We start from the raw sequence: 13,935 nt of genomic DNA, 5'->3' as shown, positions 1-13,935 counted from the left end.
TTTAGGGGGTGTGGGGGGTGGTATGATGTTTGGGGGGCGAGAGATGGAGGTTTAGGGGGTGTGGGGGGTGGTATGATGTTTGGGGGGCGAGAGATGGAGGTTTAGGGGGCGTGGGGGGTGGTATGATGTTTGGGGGGCGAGAGATGGAGGTTTAGGGGTGTGGGGGGGTGGTATGATGTTTGGGGGGCGAGAGATGGAGGTTTAGGGGTGGTGGGGGGTGGTGTAATATTTGGGGGACGAGAGATGGAGGTTTAGGGGGTGTGGGGGGTGGTGTAATATTTGGGGGACGAGAGATGGAGGTTTAGGGGGTGTGGGTGGTGGTGTAATATTTGGGGGACGAGAGATGGAGGTTTAGGGGGTGTGGGGGGTGGTATGATGTTTGGGGGGCGAGAGATGGAGGTTTAGGGGGTGGTGGGGGGGTGGTATGATGTTTGGGGGACGAGAGATGGAGGTTTAGGGGGTGTGGGTGGTGGTGTAATATTTGGGGGACGAGAGATGGAGGTTTAGGGGGTGTGGGGGGTGGTATGATGTTTGGGGGGCGAGAGATGGAGGTTTAGGGGGTGGTGGGGGGTGGTATGATGTTTGGGGGACGAGAGATGGAGGTTTAGGGGGTGTGGGTGGTGGTGTAATATTTGGGGGACGAGAGATGGAGGTTTAGGGGGTGTGGGGGGTGGTATGATGTTTGGGGGGCGAGAGATGGAGGTTTAGGGGGTGGTGGGGGGGTGGTATGATGTTTGGGGGGCGATTGATGGAGGTTTAGGGGGTGTGGGGGGGTGGTAATATTTGGGGACGAGAGATGGAGGTTTAGGGGGTGTGGGGGGTGGTGTAATATTTGGGGGACGAGAGATGGAGGTTTAGGGGGTGTGGGGGGTGGTATGATGTTTGGGGGGCGAGAGATGGAGGTTTAGGGGGTGGTGGGGGGGTGGTATGATGTTTGGGGGACGAGAGATGGAGGTTTAGGGGGGGGGCTGGGGGGGTGGTATGATGTTTGGGGGGCGAGAGATGGAGGTTTAGGGGGTGTGGGGGTGGTGTAATATTTGGGGACGAGAGATGGAGGTTTAGGGGGTGTGGGGGGTGGTGTAATATTTGGGGGACGAGAGATGGAGGTTTAGGGGGTGTGGGGGGTGGTGTAATATTTGGGGGACGAGAGATGGAGGTTTAGGGGGTGTGGGGGGTGGTATGATGTTTGGGGGGCGAGAGATGGAGGTTTAGGGGGTGTGGGGGGTGGTATGATGTTTGGGGGGCGAGAGATGGAGGTTTAGGGGGCGTGGGGGGTGGTATGATGTTTGGGGGGCGAGAGATGGAGGTTTAGGGGTGTGGGGGGTGGTATGATGTTTGGGGGGCGAGAGATGGAGGTTTAGGGGTGGTGGGGGGTGGTGTAATATTTGGGGGACGAGAGATGGAGGTTTAGGGGGTGTGGGGGGTGGTGTAATATTTGGGGGACGAGAGATGGAGGTTTAGGGGGTGTGGGTGGTGGTGTAATATTTGGGGGACGAGAGATGGAGGTTTAGGGGGTGTGGGGGGTGGTATGATGTTTGGGGGGCGAGAGATGGAGGTTTAGGGGGTGGTGGGGGGGTGGTATGATGTTTGGGGGACGAGAGATGGAGGTTTAGGGGGTGTGGGTGGTGGTGTAATATTTGGGGGACGAGAGATGGAGGTTTAGGGGGTGTGGGGGGTGGTATGATGTTTGGGGGGCGAGAGATGGAGGTTTAGGGGGTGGTGGGGGGGTGGTATGATGTTTGGGGGGCGAGAGATGGAGGTTTAGGGGGTGTGGGGGTGGTGTAATATTTGGGGACGAGAGATGGAGGTTTAGGGGGTGTGGGGGGTGGTGTAATATTTGGGGGACGAGAGATGGAGGTTTAGGGGGTGTGGGGGGTGGTGTAATATTTGGGGGACGAGAGATGGAGGTTTAGGGGGTGTGGGGGGTGGTATGATGTTTGGGGGGCGAGAGATGGAGGTTTAGGGGGTGGTGGGGGGGTGGTATGATGTTTGGGGGACGAGAGATGGAGGTTTAGGGGGGGGGGCTGGGGGGGTGGTATGATGTTTGGGGGGCGAGAGATGGAGGTTTAGGGGGTGTGGGGGTGGTGTAATATTTGGGGACGAGAGATGGAGGTTTAGGGGGTGTGGGGGGTGGTGTAATATTTGGGGGACGAGAGATGGAGGTTTAGGGGGTGTGGGGGGTGGTGTAATATTTGGGGGACGAGAGATGGAGGTTTAGGGGGTGTGGGGGGTGGTATGATGTTTGGGGGGCGAGAGATGGAGGTTTAGGGGGGGTGGGGGGTGGTATGATGTTTGGGGGGCGAGAGATGGAGGTTTAGGGGGCGTGGGGGGTGGTATGATGTTTGGGGGGCGAGAGATGGAGGTTTAGGGGGTGTGGGGGGTGGTATGATGTTTGGGGGGCGAGAGATGGAGGTTTAGGGGGGGTGGGGGGTGGTATGATGTTTGGGGGGCGAGAGATGGAGGTTTAGGGGTGGGGTGGGGGGTGGTATGATGTTCGTGGGACGAGAGATGGAGGTTTAGGGGGGGTGGGGGGGGGTGGTATGATGTTCGTGGGACGAGAGATGGAGGTTAGAGGGATGTGAGGGAGTGTGAAGAAAGGAGCGGAGAGGGAGTGTGAGGAGGGAGGGAGGAGTGTGTGTGTGTGTGGGGGTGTTAAAGGGGATGGGGGGGGGGGGGGGCGGAGTGACGCACACTGACAAGGCAGAGCCCACACATCGCTCAGAACGTGAGCGTGGGGAATTGCTGGGGTGAGGTGCTTTTTGGGGGGAGGGGTGAGGGTGGGGGATGGGGATGGAGGTGGAGGTGGATGGGGGAGGGAGGTTCAGGGCTTTATTTTTGGCTTTTACGGGGGCGTTTTGTTTGATTTTTTATTTTTCGTTTTGTTTTGTTTTGTCTTACAGACTTGACTTGCCCCTTTCGGCTGGGGGTGATGAGCATCTAGTTTGTTTTTCAGTCTTGGAGAGCGTGCAGTTGTAACGAGCTCCCTCCCCACCCCCCGACATACACCCCCCCCACCCCCCACCGCCCTCCCTCTGTCTGTCTCTCTATATCTGACTTTGTTTCTGTCTTTTCGTTTGTGTCTCTGTCAGTCCTTCTGTCTGTCTGTTTGGTCTCCGTTCTTTATTTTTCCACGGGGAGGGGGAAGGGGAGGGAAGAGGGAAGGTTGGTGGTGGGGGGGGGGGGGGGGTAGAGGAAGAGGAAGGTAAGAAAATTAAAAGAACAGAAGAGAAAAGTCAAACGGACGAATGCAAGCAACGCCGCACGCTCCGGCAAAAAGAAGGAAAGACAAAAAAAGAGAGGTTTTTTTTTTGTTTTGTTTTGTTTTTATTTTTTAACTTTGAGAAGAAAGTAAAAAAAAACAACAACAACAACAACGAAAACAGACTTTGATTGTTTACTCACGGCCTTGAGAAACTCGAAACACACACATTACAACGAACAACGAGCGGGAGAAAGAGAGAGGAGGATGACAGACAGACAGACAGAGGGAGGGTAGGAGGGAGGGAGAGAGAGAGAGACAGACAGAGAGAGATAGAGAGAGACTGAGTCACACACACACACACACACACACACACACACACACACACACACACACACACACACACAAAGACAGAGACAGAGAGACTGAGACACGCGCACACACACACACACACACACACACACACACACACACACACACAGAGACTGAGAGAGGGAGAGGAGGATAAAGAGAGAGAGGGAGGGCCGGAGGGATACACACACACACACACACACACACACACACACACACACACACAGAGCGAGAGAGATAGAGAGACAGGCAGACAGGAAGAAAGGCACACACACACACACACACAGAGAGAGAGAGAGAGAGAGAGAGAGAGAGAGAGGGAACAAATGGATGTTTAATGTGCAAAACACAGTTGGCGAAGAAGACGTTGATGAATGTCAGCCAGTGTTGAGTCAAGGAACATGTTGAGCAGACTCTCTCACCGTTCACCTTCACTTCTATTTTTACGTGTCCCCGATGAAAGGAGAAACAAGCCCCATCGCACACAGACACTCGCTCCAGCGCTGGCACGCATGCACGAAAGTACGCTAAAGATACGCATGTACATGTGCGCTTACACAAATATGCATACGCGTGCGTGCAAGAGCATACAAAATTTAATACGTTTGCACAAATACGCATACGTGTGCGTACTCCAGTACGATGATATACACACATGCACATATCCATGCGTGCATACACGCTCTTGTCCATGCGCACGTACGTTCATGCGCATACGTAAACTCATCGTAGACGCACGCATGCATGTACGCACGTACACACACGCATACACGCACACACAAACACACACACACATCAACACACATACATACGTATCAGCTTCAGTAATTATCAAGATTGCGCGAATCAAAGAAATGATTCAGACTGTCCATCAAGACCGTGCGCTCTGTGTTTGAATGCGTTGTTGTTTAAAGAAGGCTTGAATCGCTCGACTTTCCTTATCTAACCGACGGCGCTTCTTGTGTGTTGAGTATGAATGCATCAACTGTACTCGTGGACTGCTTTTAATTGATTGATTTTTATTTCGGGTCGTGGGTTTTTGTTTGTTTGTTTGTTAATAAATCCCGCTTTACATTGATTTTTGTTCCGTTTTTTTTTTCTTTCTGCTTCCATGTGTTGTTTGGAGAATGGTAGATTTGTTACATGTTAACTGACCTGTGCATGGTTTTGGAATGAAAGTAAAATGTGTGGGATTAGTGTACAATGGTGATGTGGTTGTTGCTGATCATGACTGGCAGGACTAACTGGTTCGGTTCGGATCTTACTGCAGCCTTTGTGTGTGTGTTGGGATTAACTGTGGTTTGATTTCGTTTCTTTTTCAATTGTTGTGATTTTGAGGTGTCTCTCTGTCTCTCTCTGTGCTCTCTCTCTCTTTGTGTGTGTGTGTGCGTGTGTGTGTGTGTGTGTGTGTGTGTGTGTGTGTGTGCGTGCGTGCGTGCGATTTGGATTACCCACTTCATTTTCTTCTGCCTGCATTACACTCATCGTTATCCATCACCACCACCACAACCCTCCTCACCACAGCAATGACGTCATAGCCTCTCTCCCAAACGACGCCACATGAAAGAGCTTTTTCGGCATGGCTCCGATGCTAATAATTGTGAGTGGGGAGTAAGAAGGGGGTGGGTGGGGTGGATGGTGACAGACAAGGAAGAAGGGAGTATAGGGGGAGGAGGTGGGGGTGCCACTGGCACGTGCTAATCACGTGAAGAAGCAGACGATCACCACCCAGTCTTCAGACAAAGTGGGCATGTGTCCAGAAGCGAGGGTTTGGGTGTGGGCGTGGGTGTTCCTCCTTTGCCTTATGTTGGTGTTGTTGTCTGTTTTCTTTTTAGAATAATTATCATTGTCATGTCTTGATCTGTCTGTCAGCATATAATAATAAAATAATAATAATAATAATAATAATAATACATTGTTTTTCTATGGCGCGATATCCAGCACCAATGCAGCTCAAAGCGCCGTACATCATCCAGTTGACTATAAACATGCCTGAAAAAAACATATATATCTATATATGGTTTGGATTCCACCGCCCATGTTTTGATTTGGTTTGATTTGATATGGATACTTACGTAGCGCCTATCCTCGGTCAGAGACCAAGCTCCCAGCGCTTTACAAACTCGGGGTCATTTTGTCATGTTGGTATGATCGTTGTGCTTGTAAAAGAGGGTGTGGCCCCCAACATCATCCATGATGTATGTTTTGGATTCCACCGTCCATATTTGGGCATAACCATTGTCCTCTTACAGACAGGACGGGGGTGGCCCCCAAACCCCATCCACACATTTATTATAATTTTTAGCTATCATCCATATTTAGTCTGATCGTAATTTTACCTGAAGCAGGCACGAAACCAAAAAAATAAAAGAAAACAAAACAAAAAAAAGACATAAAAACAACCTTGGTCTTGGCCCCCAAAACTTTATCCATCCGTCAGTCACGTATGTTTTGACATTCCAATGTCCATATTTGGACATGATTGTTGTCCTTTTACAGACAGGGGGCGTGGCTCTCAAACTTCATCCAGCCGTCAGTCATGTATCTTTCGGTCAGTCCATGATCCATATTTGGGTGTGATCGTTGTCCTTATATGGACAGAAAGGGCGTAGCCCCCCATATGACCAGTCAGTCATGCCCATATTTGAGTATGCTCATTGTTGTTTTACATATTTAAGTGGTGGCATGCAACTTCATCACCAATCATGCCCATAATTGGGTATGTATGCTCGTTGTCATTTCACAGACAGAAGGGCGTGCCTCCCCCCCCCCTCTCCGCCCCCCACTCCCCTAAAAAAAACAAAAACAAAAACAACAACAAAAACCCCCCACAAAAAACAAAAACAATAACCAACCCCCCTCCCCCAAAAAACAACAACAAACAAACAAACAAAAAAACAACAACACAACTTCATCCGCCTGTCAATTATATTCTTATTTGGATATACGTGTTGTCCTTTTACAGACAAGAGGGCGTGGCCCCCAACTTCATCCAGAAGCCGGTGACGAAGCAGGCGGACAACGGGCAGAAGCTGATTTTTGAGTGCATGCTGACTGCTGACCCTGCTCCCACCATCACCTGGTTCAAGGACAATGCGGCCATCCCTCCCGGAGGTGGGTGTTGGAGAGAAGTGGGGGTGTTGTTGAGAGAGGGAAAAAGAAGGTGGAAGAGGGTGGAGTTAGGGGGCTGTTGTGGTGAGGAGGGTGGTGGCAGAATGGTTAAGACGTTACAGAGCCCAGGAAGGTTTGGGTTTGATTCCCGCTCTGGCTCTTTCTCTCAAGTGTGACTGGAAAACCGAACTGAGCGTCAAGTGATTCGGGTGAGACGATAAACCAAGGTCCCCATATGCAGCAAGCACTTGGCGCACTGAAAAAGAACCCATGGCAATGAGTGTTGTCCTCTGACAAAATTCAGTAGAAGAAATCCACTATGACAGGTACAGCAATACGTATGCAAGCACTCAAGGTCTGATTAAGCGCGTTGGGTTATGGTGCTATTCACATATGGTGCTAGCAGATGTGGTGTAGCATATATGGATATGTCCGAACGTACTGACGCCTCCATAAGAGACTGAAACTGAAACTGTTGAGGGGGGGGGGGGGAGGGGTGGTGGTGGAGAGGGTTGTGTGTTGTTGAGGGAGGGAAAAGGGGGGTGGCGTGGAGTTAGGGGTGTGTGTTGTTGACGGAGGGAAAAGGGGGGTGGCGTGGAGTCAGGGGTGTGTGTTGTTGAGAGAGGGAAAATGGGGGTGGGGGTGGAGTTAGGGGTGTGTGTTGCTGAGAGAGGGAAAATGGGGGTGGGGTTGGAGTTAGGGGTGTGTGTTGCTGAGAGAGGGAAAAGGGGGGTGGGTGGAGTTAGGGGTGTGTGTTGTTGAGGGAGGGAAAATGGGGGTGGGAGTGGAGTTAGGGGTGTGTGTTGAGAGAGGGAAAATGAGGGTGGGGTGGAGTTAGGGGTGTGTGTTGCTGAGAGAGGGAAAATGGGGATGGGGGTGGAGTTAGGGGTGTGTGTTTCTGAGAGAGGGAAAAGGGGGGTGGGGTGGAGTTAGCGGTGTGTGTTGAGAGAGGGAAAAGGGGGGTGGGATGGAGTTAGGGGTGTGTGTTGCTGAGAGAGGGACAAGGGGGGTGGGAGTTAGGGTGTGTGTTGCTGAGAGAGGGAAAATGGGGATGGGGGTGGAGTTAGGGGTGTGTGTTGCTGAGAGAGGGAAAAGGGGGGTGGGGTGGAGTTAGGGGTGTGTGTTGAGAGAGGGAAAAGGGGGGTGGGGTGGAGTTAGGGGTGTGTGTTGCTGAGAGAGGGAAAATGGGGGTGGGGTGGAGTTAGGGGTGTGCGTTGCTGAGAGAGGGAAAATGGGGGTGGGATGGAGTTAGGGGTGTGTGTTGCTGAGAGAGGGAAAAGGGGGGTGGGGTGGAGTTAGGGGTGTGTGTTGCTGAGGGAAGGAAAAGGGGGGTGGGGCGGAGTTAGGGAAGGTTGCTGTTGAGGGAGTGTGTATGGATTGGAGGGATTAGATAAAAAAAAGGTGAAGTCAAGAGTGGAGGTTGTGTGTGTGTGTGTGTGTGTGTGTGTGTGTGATACGAAGGGTGCAACAGGTGTGGTGAAGGAGAGAGGGTGGAGGGGGGTGGATGTTGATGCCCATTCAACGACAGCAGGTAGATCAGACAGCTCTTGTCAGCGCCTGTTTGGGGGGGGGGGGGGGCGGGGGGGGGTGTTATGGAGCTAGAGGAGAGGGGTGGAGGGAGCGTGTTCTCACAACAGACGCCGAGTCCCATCACTTGGTTCAAAGAACGCCGCCTTGGGGCGACATGAGTGGGAAGGGAGGAGTCTGGATTGGAGTGAGAAAAACAGGGTTGGTCGGGGGGGGGGGGGGGGTGCAATACTTGTGTGAGGGTGGAGGAGGTATGGCGGTGTGTGTGTGTGTGTGTGAGAGAGAGAGAGTGTGAGGGTGGAGGAGGTATGGCGGTGTGTGTGTGTGTGTGTGTGTGTGTGTGTGTGTGTGTGTGTGTGTGTGTGTGTGTGTGTGTGAGAGAGAGAGAGAGAGAGAGAGAGAGAGAGTGTGTGAGAGTGTTCTGCACGTGCTGTCTGTCACCGCTCCAGGGGCTGTCTGGTTCAAAGACATCACTGCCACTGTAGTCCCTGAGGGGTAAACGATGGGGAGTGGGCGTGGGTGGAGTGGAAGGGGTGTGTTTTGATTACAATACAGACATTGTGACAACGTCATACATTAATCATATGATATATGATCTATGCTGACATATTTATCAATCATTTTTCTTATTTAATACGTTGCATATCTTGCACATATCGAAGAGTGATAACAACAGCTACTTTTTACCCATGCACAACCGTACGCGCGTACAGTCTCCCCTCTATCCAACCGACTCTGTGCCTATTTCCTCTTTAGATGTTCTTTTTTCTGTTTGCCACTTGCATGTAGAGTTCTGTGACTTATAAGCATTCAAGTTTTGTTAAAATAAAGCACAGTGTTCTCTGTGCCTGCCATCCTTCACTCAAGATACAAGGAGATCTTCAAATATACTGTGTCTTCCTTGAAAATGATCAATCGTAATAGGCCAGAGGGCTGACAGCAGATACGTCTTTTGACTTATGACTCTGTTGTCATGCCAATGCTCAGCTTATATACACAGATTAAGATTAAGCTTATAGCTGAGCCAACAGCAAATTGAGAGCTGTATGATCAATGGCTTCTCCGTTGCAATAGGAAGTCATTTACAGCATAGTCTTTTGTGAAGGACTGTGACTCTCAAACTAGGAGGCAAGACTGCACTGGCTCTTAGTGCTGCAGCCTTGGGGGCTAGTGGGCCTTTGGAAACCATCTCCAACTCCGACTGTCCTAAAACCCTCGTGGCTGAGAGGGTGAGGGGGTGTTAATTGGGGCAAGACATTATCCACTATTATTGAATTCCACCCAGCGAGAAGACGCCACCTCAGAATCATGGTCTGACTGTGTGTGTTAGCTGTCTGGGCATCAGTTCGTGTCCAGCTCCTATGGGCTTCGATCGCTTATATCACAGCTCGCGTCACTCGGTTGATGTCCAATTCTAGCCCAGATAGTCGGGACAGCAGTTGCCTCCTCCTCTGCTGTTCTGGTGGTCATTGTGGGACATGACTGCCTATCATACTATCCTGGACGTGGTTTCTGTGGGCATGTACAGGTCGCTACGTGATGCGGACCGTCATTTGTGACTCTGTGCAGGACGTGATTTCTGTTGGCACGTGCAGGTCGCTACGTGATGCGGACCATGATTCATGACTATGTTGGACGTGTTTTTTGTGGTCGCTACGTGATGCGTGCCGTGATGTATCACTCTATGTTGGACGTGGTTTCTGTGGTCACTACGTGATGCTGGCCGTGATGTATATGTTGGACGTGGTTTCTGTGGTCGCTACGTGATGCGTGCCGTGATGTATCACTCTATGTTGGCACGTGGTTTCTGTGGTCACTACGTGATGCTGGCCGTGATGTATATGTTGGACGTGGTTTCTGTGGTCACTACGTGATGCGGGCTGTGATGCATCACTGTATGTTGGCACGTGGTTTCTGTGGTCACTACATGATGCGGGCTGTGATGTATCACTCTATGTTGGCACGTGGCTTCTGTGGTCGCTACGTGATGCGGGCCGTGATGTATCACTCTATGTTGGCACGTGGTTTCTGTGTGCTCGTGCAGGTCGCTACTCGATGCGGGCCGACCCCCGGGACAAGAAGACCTACTTCCTGGCGATGGAGATCAACGGAGTCAACGCCCAGGACGCCGGCAACTACAAGGTGACGGCCAAGAACAGCCTGGGCGAGAGCAACGCCACCATCCGACTCAACTTCGACGGTACGGTCACGTGTGGCTTGGTTGGTTTTTGTGTGGTGTGGCGGCTTGTGTTGGGGGCTGCTGCTGCAGTGGCTCTTTTGCGGGGATGGAGTTCTTTGTTTGTTCGTGTGTGTGGGTGGGAGGGTGGGTGGTGGGATGCTGGGAGTGAGGGTTGGATGAATTGTTGGAGTGTTTGTCATGGATTCACCGATTAATTTCTTTTTTTTATGTGTGGTTTGGTTGGTTTATGGTTGAGCACCAGCGGCTAAAGATGCTATTTTGTTTTCTTCCTTCGCTAGTTTCAAAAGTTCCGAGCTTCAAGATCGCTTGTTCACGACTTTGGTTATTAGCAGTGGTCATTTACATTTCGGCAGTTGAATAGTAACGCTGCTATATTTGGACGCAATGCGTCAGAAGCAGAGAAAGCTATTTTAAAAGTGAGTTCCGTGGGAGTGAAAATCCCAGTCCATACTCGGGACTTGAACTCTAGGACACTCACTTCCTTGTGGAGCCCATCACCACTTGGCCACAGCTCCATTGCTTCTGACAGTAACAATGTCCAGCTGTGTGCACAGACCTCGGTCACAAAATAATCCTCCACGCCTCGCATTCCATTTCGGCGTCAGGTCGGTGCCAGCTACCACAAACGAAACATTTTCTTGGTTGATGTTAGAATGTCTCTTACTCACATTGAAGCTTTGCTCACGCTGGAAAAAAATTCCCGTCTTTTGCTGCTGTTGATCCGCCATACTAATGCCGTCGATGGATGGAATCGATTCTATTAATTTTGTTGTTTGTGTGGCAGGTTGATCAGTTGTTTTACGTGTTTCTTTTGATTTACTCTTTTGATTGTTTGGTTGAAGACTGATTCTTTGCATGGGTGTCATCTGGAAATGTGGTGTCTTTTCGGACTTGTGTCTGGATACCGAAGTTTTGCCAATTTACTGGGAAGAGAGCGAAACCTCTATTGTTTACACTTTATTAACAAACAAACAACACCAAAAAACAGCAACACCCTGCGTTGTTTTGATTTATTTCAAATCTTCGTTTCAAACTGGAGCCGGATGACGCCAGCAAAGGTTTAGAAAGGGACAAGGAAATCCACAACACTGACTGGCAGCCACAGCAACACGAGGGGCACTTGAAGCGGTTACAGCAATTCCAACATCATCAGCAATATCCATACTACGGACGAAACGATAAACTGATGTCCTATGTGCTGCGTGCACGTAAAAGAACCCACGGCAATGAAAGGGGTGTCCATGGCAAAATTATGTAGAAGAATCCACTTCGATAGGAAAACAAATAGAAATGCAGGCAGATTGGGGTTTTTGTGTGTGTGTGTGTTGTGTTTTTTTTTTGTTTTTTTTTTTTGTACGTATGACGCACTCAGTGTAGCGACGCGCAGTGCTTGGGAAGAGCGGCCCGAATTTCACACAGAGGAATCTGTTGTGATAAAGAGAGTAATACAAATACAATACAATTTTTTTTAAGACGAAAAGAACCACTTCCAGACAGTGCCCATTGTTGTTATAAGCGTTGACCATTGATTCAAATAACACTGTATCATCTACCTTTATTTCCATGGTTACGTGTTTTGTTGTTGTTTTTTTGTTGTTGTTATTCAATTGAAAATGTTTTTTTTTACCCCAATGATTTTTAGTTGTGTTACATGTCTTTGTAGATGGACAGCAGTCATAATGACTTTTCTATTGTTCTGGAATGTCAGCAGCACACAATAACCGATTTTCAGTTATATGTGGTTCGTTTTTTGTTGTTGTTGTTTCCAGAATTATGAAATGTTATTTGTTGATTCATGTTTTGTTTCGTGTAGAGAAACTCTGTCTTAGACTGCACATACTAATTGTACAGGTGACCTATTTCATTCAACAACACTGACATTGCTGCCGCTTTGAAGACAGCTTTTTTGGGGATGCAGATTTTAACCACCATACTAAATATGACTTACTTCAGTTTGCTCTTGAACTGTTCAATAAAATCTTGAGCAGGAGATGCAAACACTGATTTTGATTAATTATTAACAAAACTGATATTTGGTTGTATTGTGTTCATACTGAATTGTTGGATGTAGACTAGAACACTAATTCTGAAAATATTCATCATGGACAAATAACATTCGAAAAGCAAATATGGCTTTTCGACAAATAAAAAAAAAAACATAAAGGAAAAAATCCACTGGTGGGACAAAAATCCACCCCCAACCCCCCACACCCCAAACCCTCGCCGTATTTTCCAAACACCACCACCACAACCACCACAACCACTGTTCTAAAAATAGTCCAGTGACGCTTTTTTCCCCCCTGCAAGAAAAAAAGGGAGACGATTCAATCAACGTTAACTAAAAACTTGTATCTCTTTCTCCCTCGTTACCTCCCATTCTCCGCCCTCCTTCCTTCCTGCCTTCGTTCCTTCCTTCCCTTCCACCTTTCTCAGCCTCCATGGTGACGGACATGAAGGGAGTGCGGCCGGTCTTTTTGCAAAAACCGGCCATCCGCCAGGTGGGTGAAAACATCGTCCTAGAGTGCAAGCTGACCGCGGAGCCCAAACCCCAGGTCAGCTGGATCTTCAACAACCAGGCCATTTCGTTCGGGCCTGGCGGTCGGCTCACGCCCACTCTGGTTTCCGACGGGGCCACGCACACTCTGACCCTGGAGATCGCTCAGGTGTCGATGAGTGATGCGGGGGAGTACCGCGCCATCGCCAAGAACGACGTAGGGGAGGCTACAGCCACCATCACTTTGAACTTCGAAGGTGAGGACCCCCAACCATGCCGTTACGTTCGGAACTCTTGAGTGAGAGAGAGAGAGAGAGAGAGAGAGAGAGAGAGAGAGAGAGAGAGAGAGGAAAACAAAAGAGGGGATGGGTTTTTACAGGTCATTGTCTGCCCTGCTGGAATGTCATCCTCTGTCCTTGTTACTATGACCTCCACCCCCCACCCCCCACCCCCGTTCCCCCCCAACTTGCTGCCTTAGAAAGAAGAGTTATCTTCCTTGTAGGGTCTGTGGTGATCGCCTCCCCTACCAACACCCTGGTCCTATTTTCTTCCATGGCGATTTGTTTTGTGTGTGTGTGTGCTTTAGTTTGGTTTTTAGTTTTGAAGATAAATAAATTCACGTGACTGGTTCTTTCTCTTTCCGATGTCTGTCTGTCTAACTCTCTACTCTGTTTCTTTTATCCAGTTCTGTTCTCTCCCTTCTCTGGTCTGTGCCTGTCTGTCCGCTTTCTCTGTCTGTCTGCTTTCTCTGTCTGTCCGCTTTCTCTGTCCACCACCACCTCCTCACTATCCCCCTCTTTTGCTCTAATCATGTTCCTCTCTGAATGCCCCTTTCTCCTGGCTGTTCTTTCTCTGATCTCTCTCTCTCTCTCTCTCTCTCTCTCTCTCTCTCTCTCTCTATCTATCTATCTATCTATCTATCTTTCTTTTAGGATTTAACCAAAAATAAGAAAAAAAGTTCCCCATCCTCCCCCCCCCCCCACGCCTATTTTTTGCCTGATGTACCTGTAACATGCGTCTTCCATAAAAAAAGCATATAATATTCGCAATTAG

The 13,935-nt window shown here is 49.6% G+C and overlaps 1 protein-coding gene across 1 annotated transcript in view; it reads left to right on the top strand.

Moving 5' to 3' along the window:
• Nucleotides 1-13,935, top strand: part of LOC143301083 (twitchin-like) — a 265,961-nt gene that overhangs the window by 49,227 nt on the left and 202,799 nt on the right. Inside the window, exons 4-6 of the mRNA XM_076615089.1 lie at nucleotides 6,516-6,664; nucleotides 10,233-10,388; nucleotides 12,822-13,139. Of these exons, the coding sequence (XP_076471204.1) occupies nucleotides 6,516-6,664; nucleotides 10,233-10,388; nucleotides 12,822-13,139 (623 nt within the window). The remainder of the gene's footprint in view (nucleotides 1-6,515; nucleotides 6,665-10,232; nucleotides 10,389-12,821; nucleotides 13,140-13,935) is intronic.

Source organism: Babylonia areolata, chromosome 27, assembly GCF_041734735.1.
Source record: "Babylonia areolata isolate BAREFJ2019XMU chromosome 27, ASM4173473v1, whole genome shotgun sequence".
Taxonomy (NCBI): domain Eukaryota; kingdom Metazoa; phylum Mollusca; class Gastropoda; order Neogastropoda; family Buccinidae; genus Babylonia; species Babylonia areolata.
Note: the sequence above shows the minus strand (reverse complement) of the source record. Positions and strands in the feature narration are given on the sequence as shown.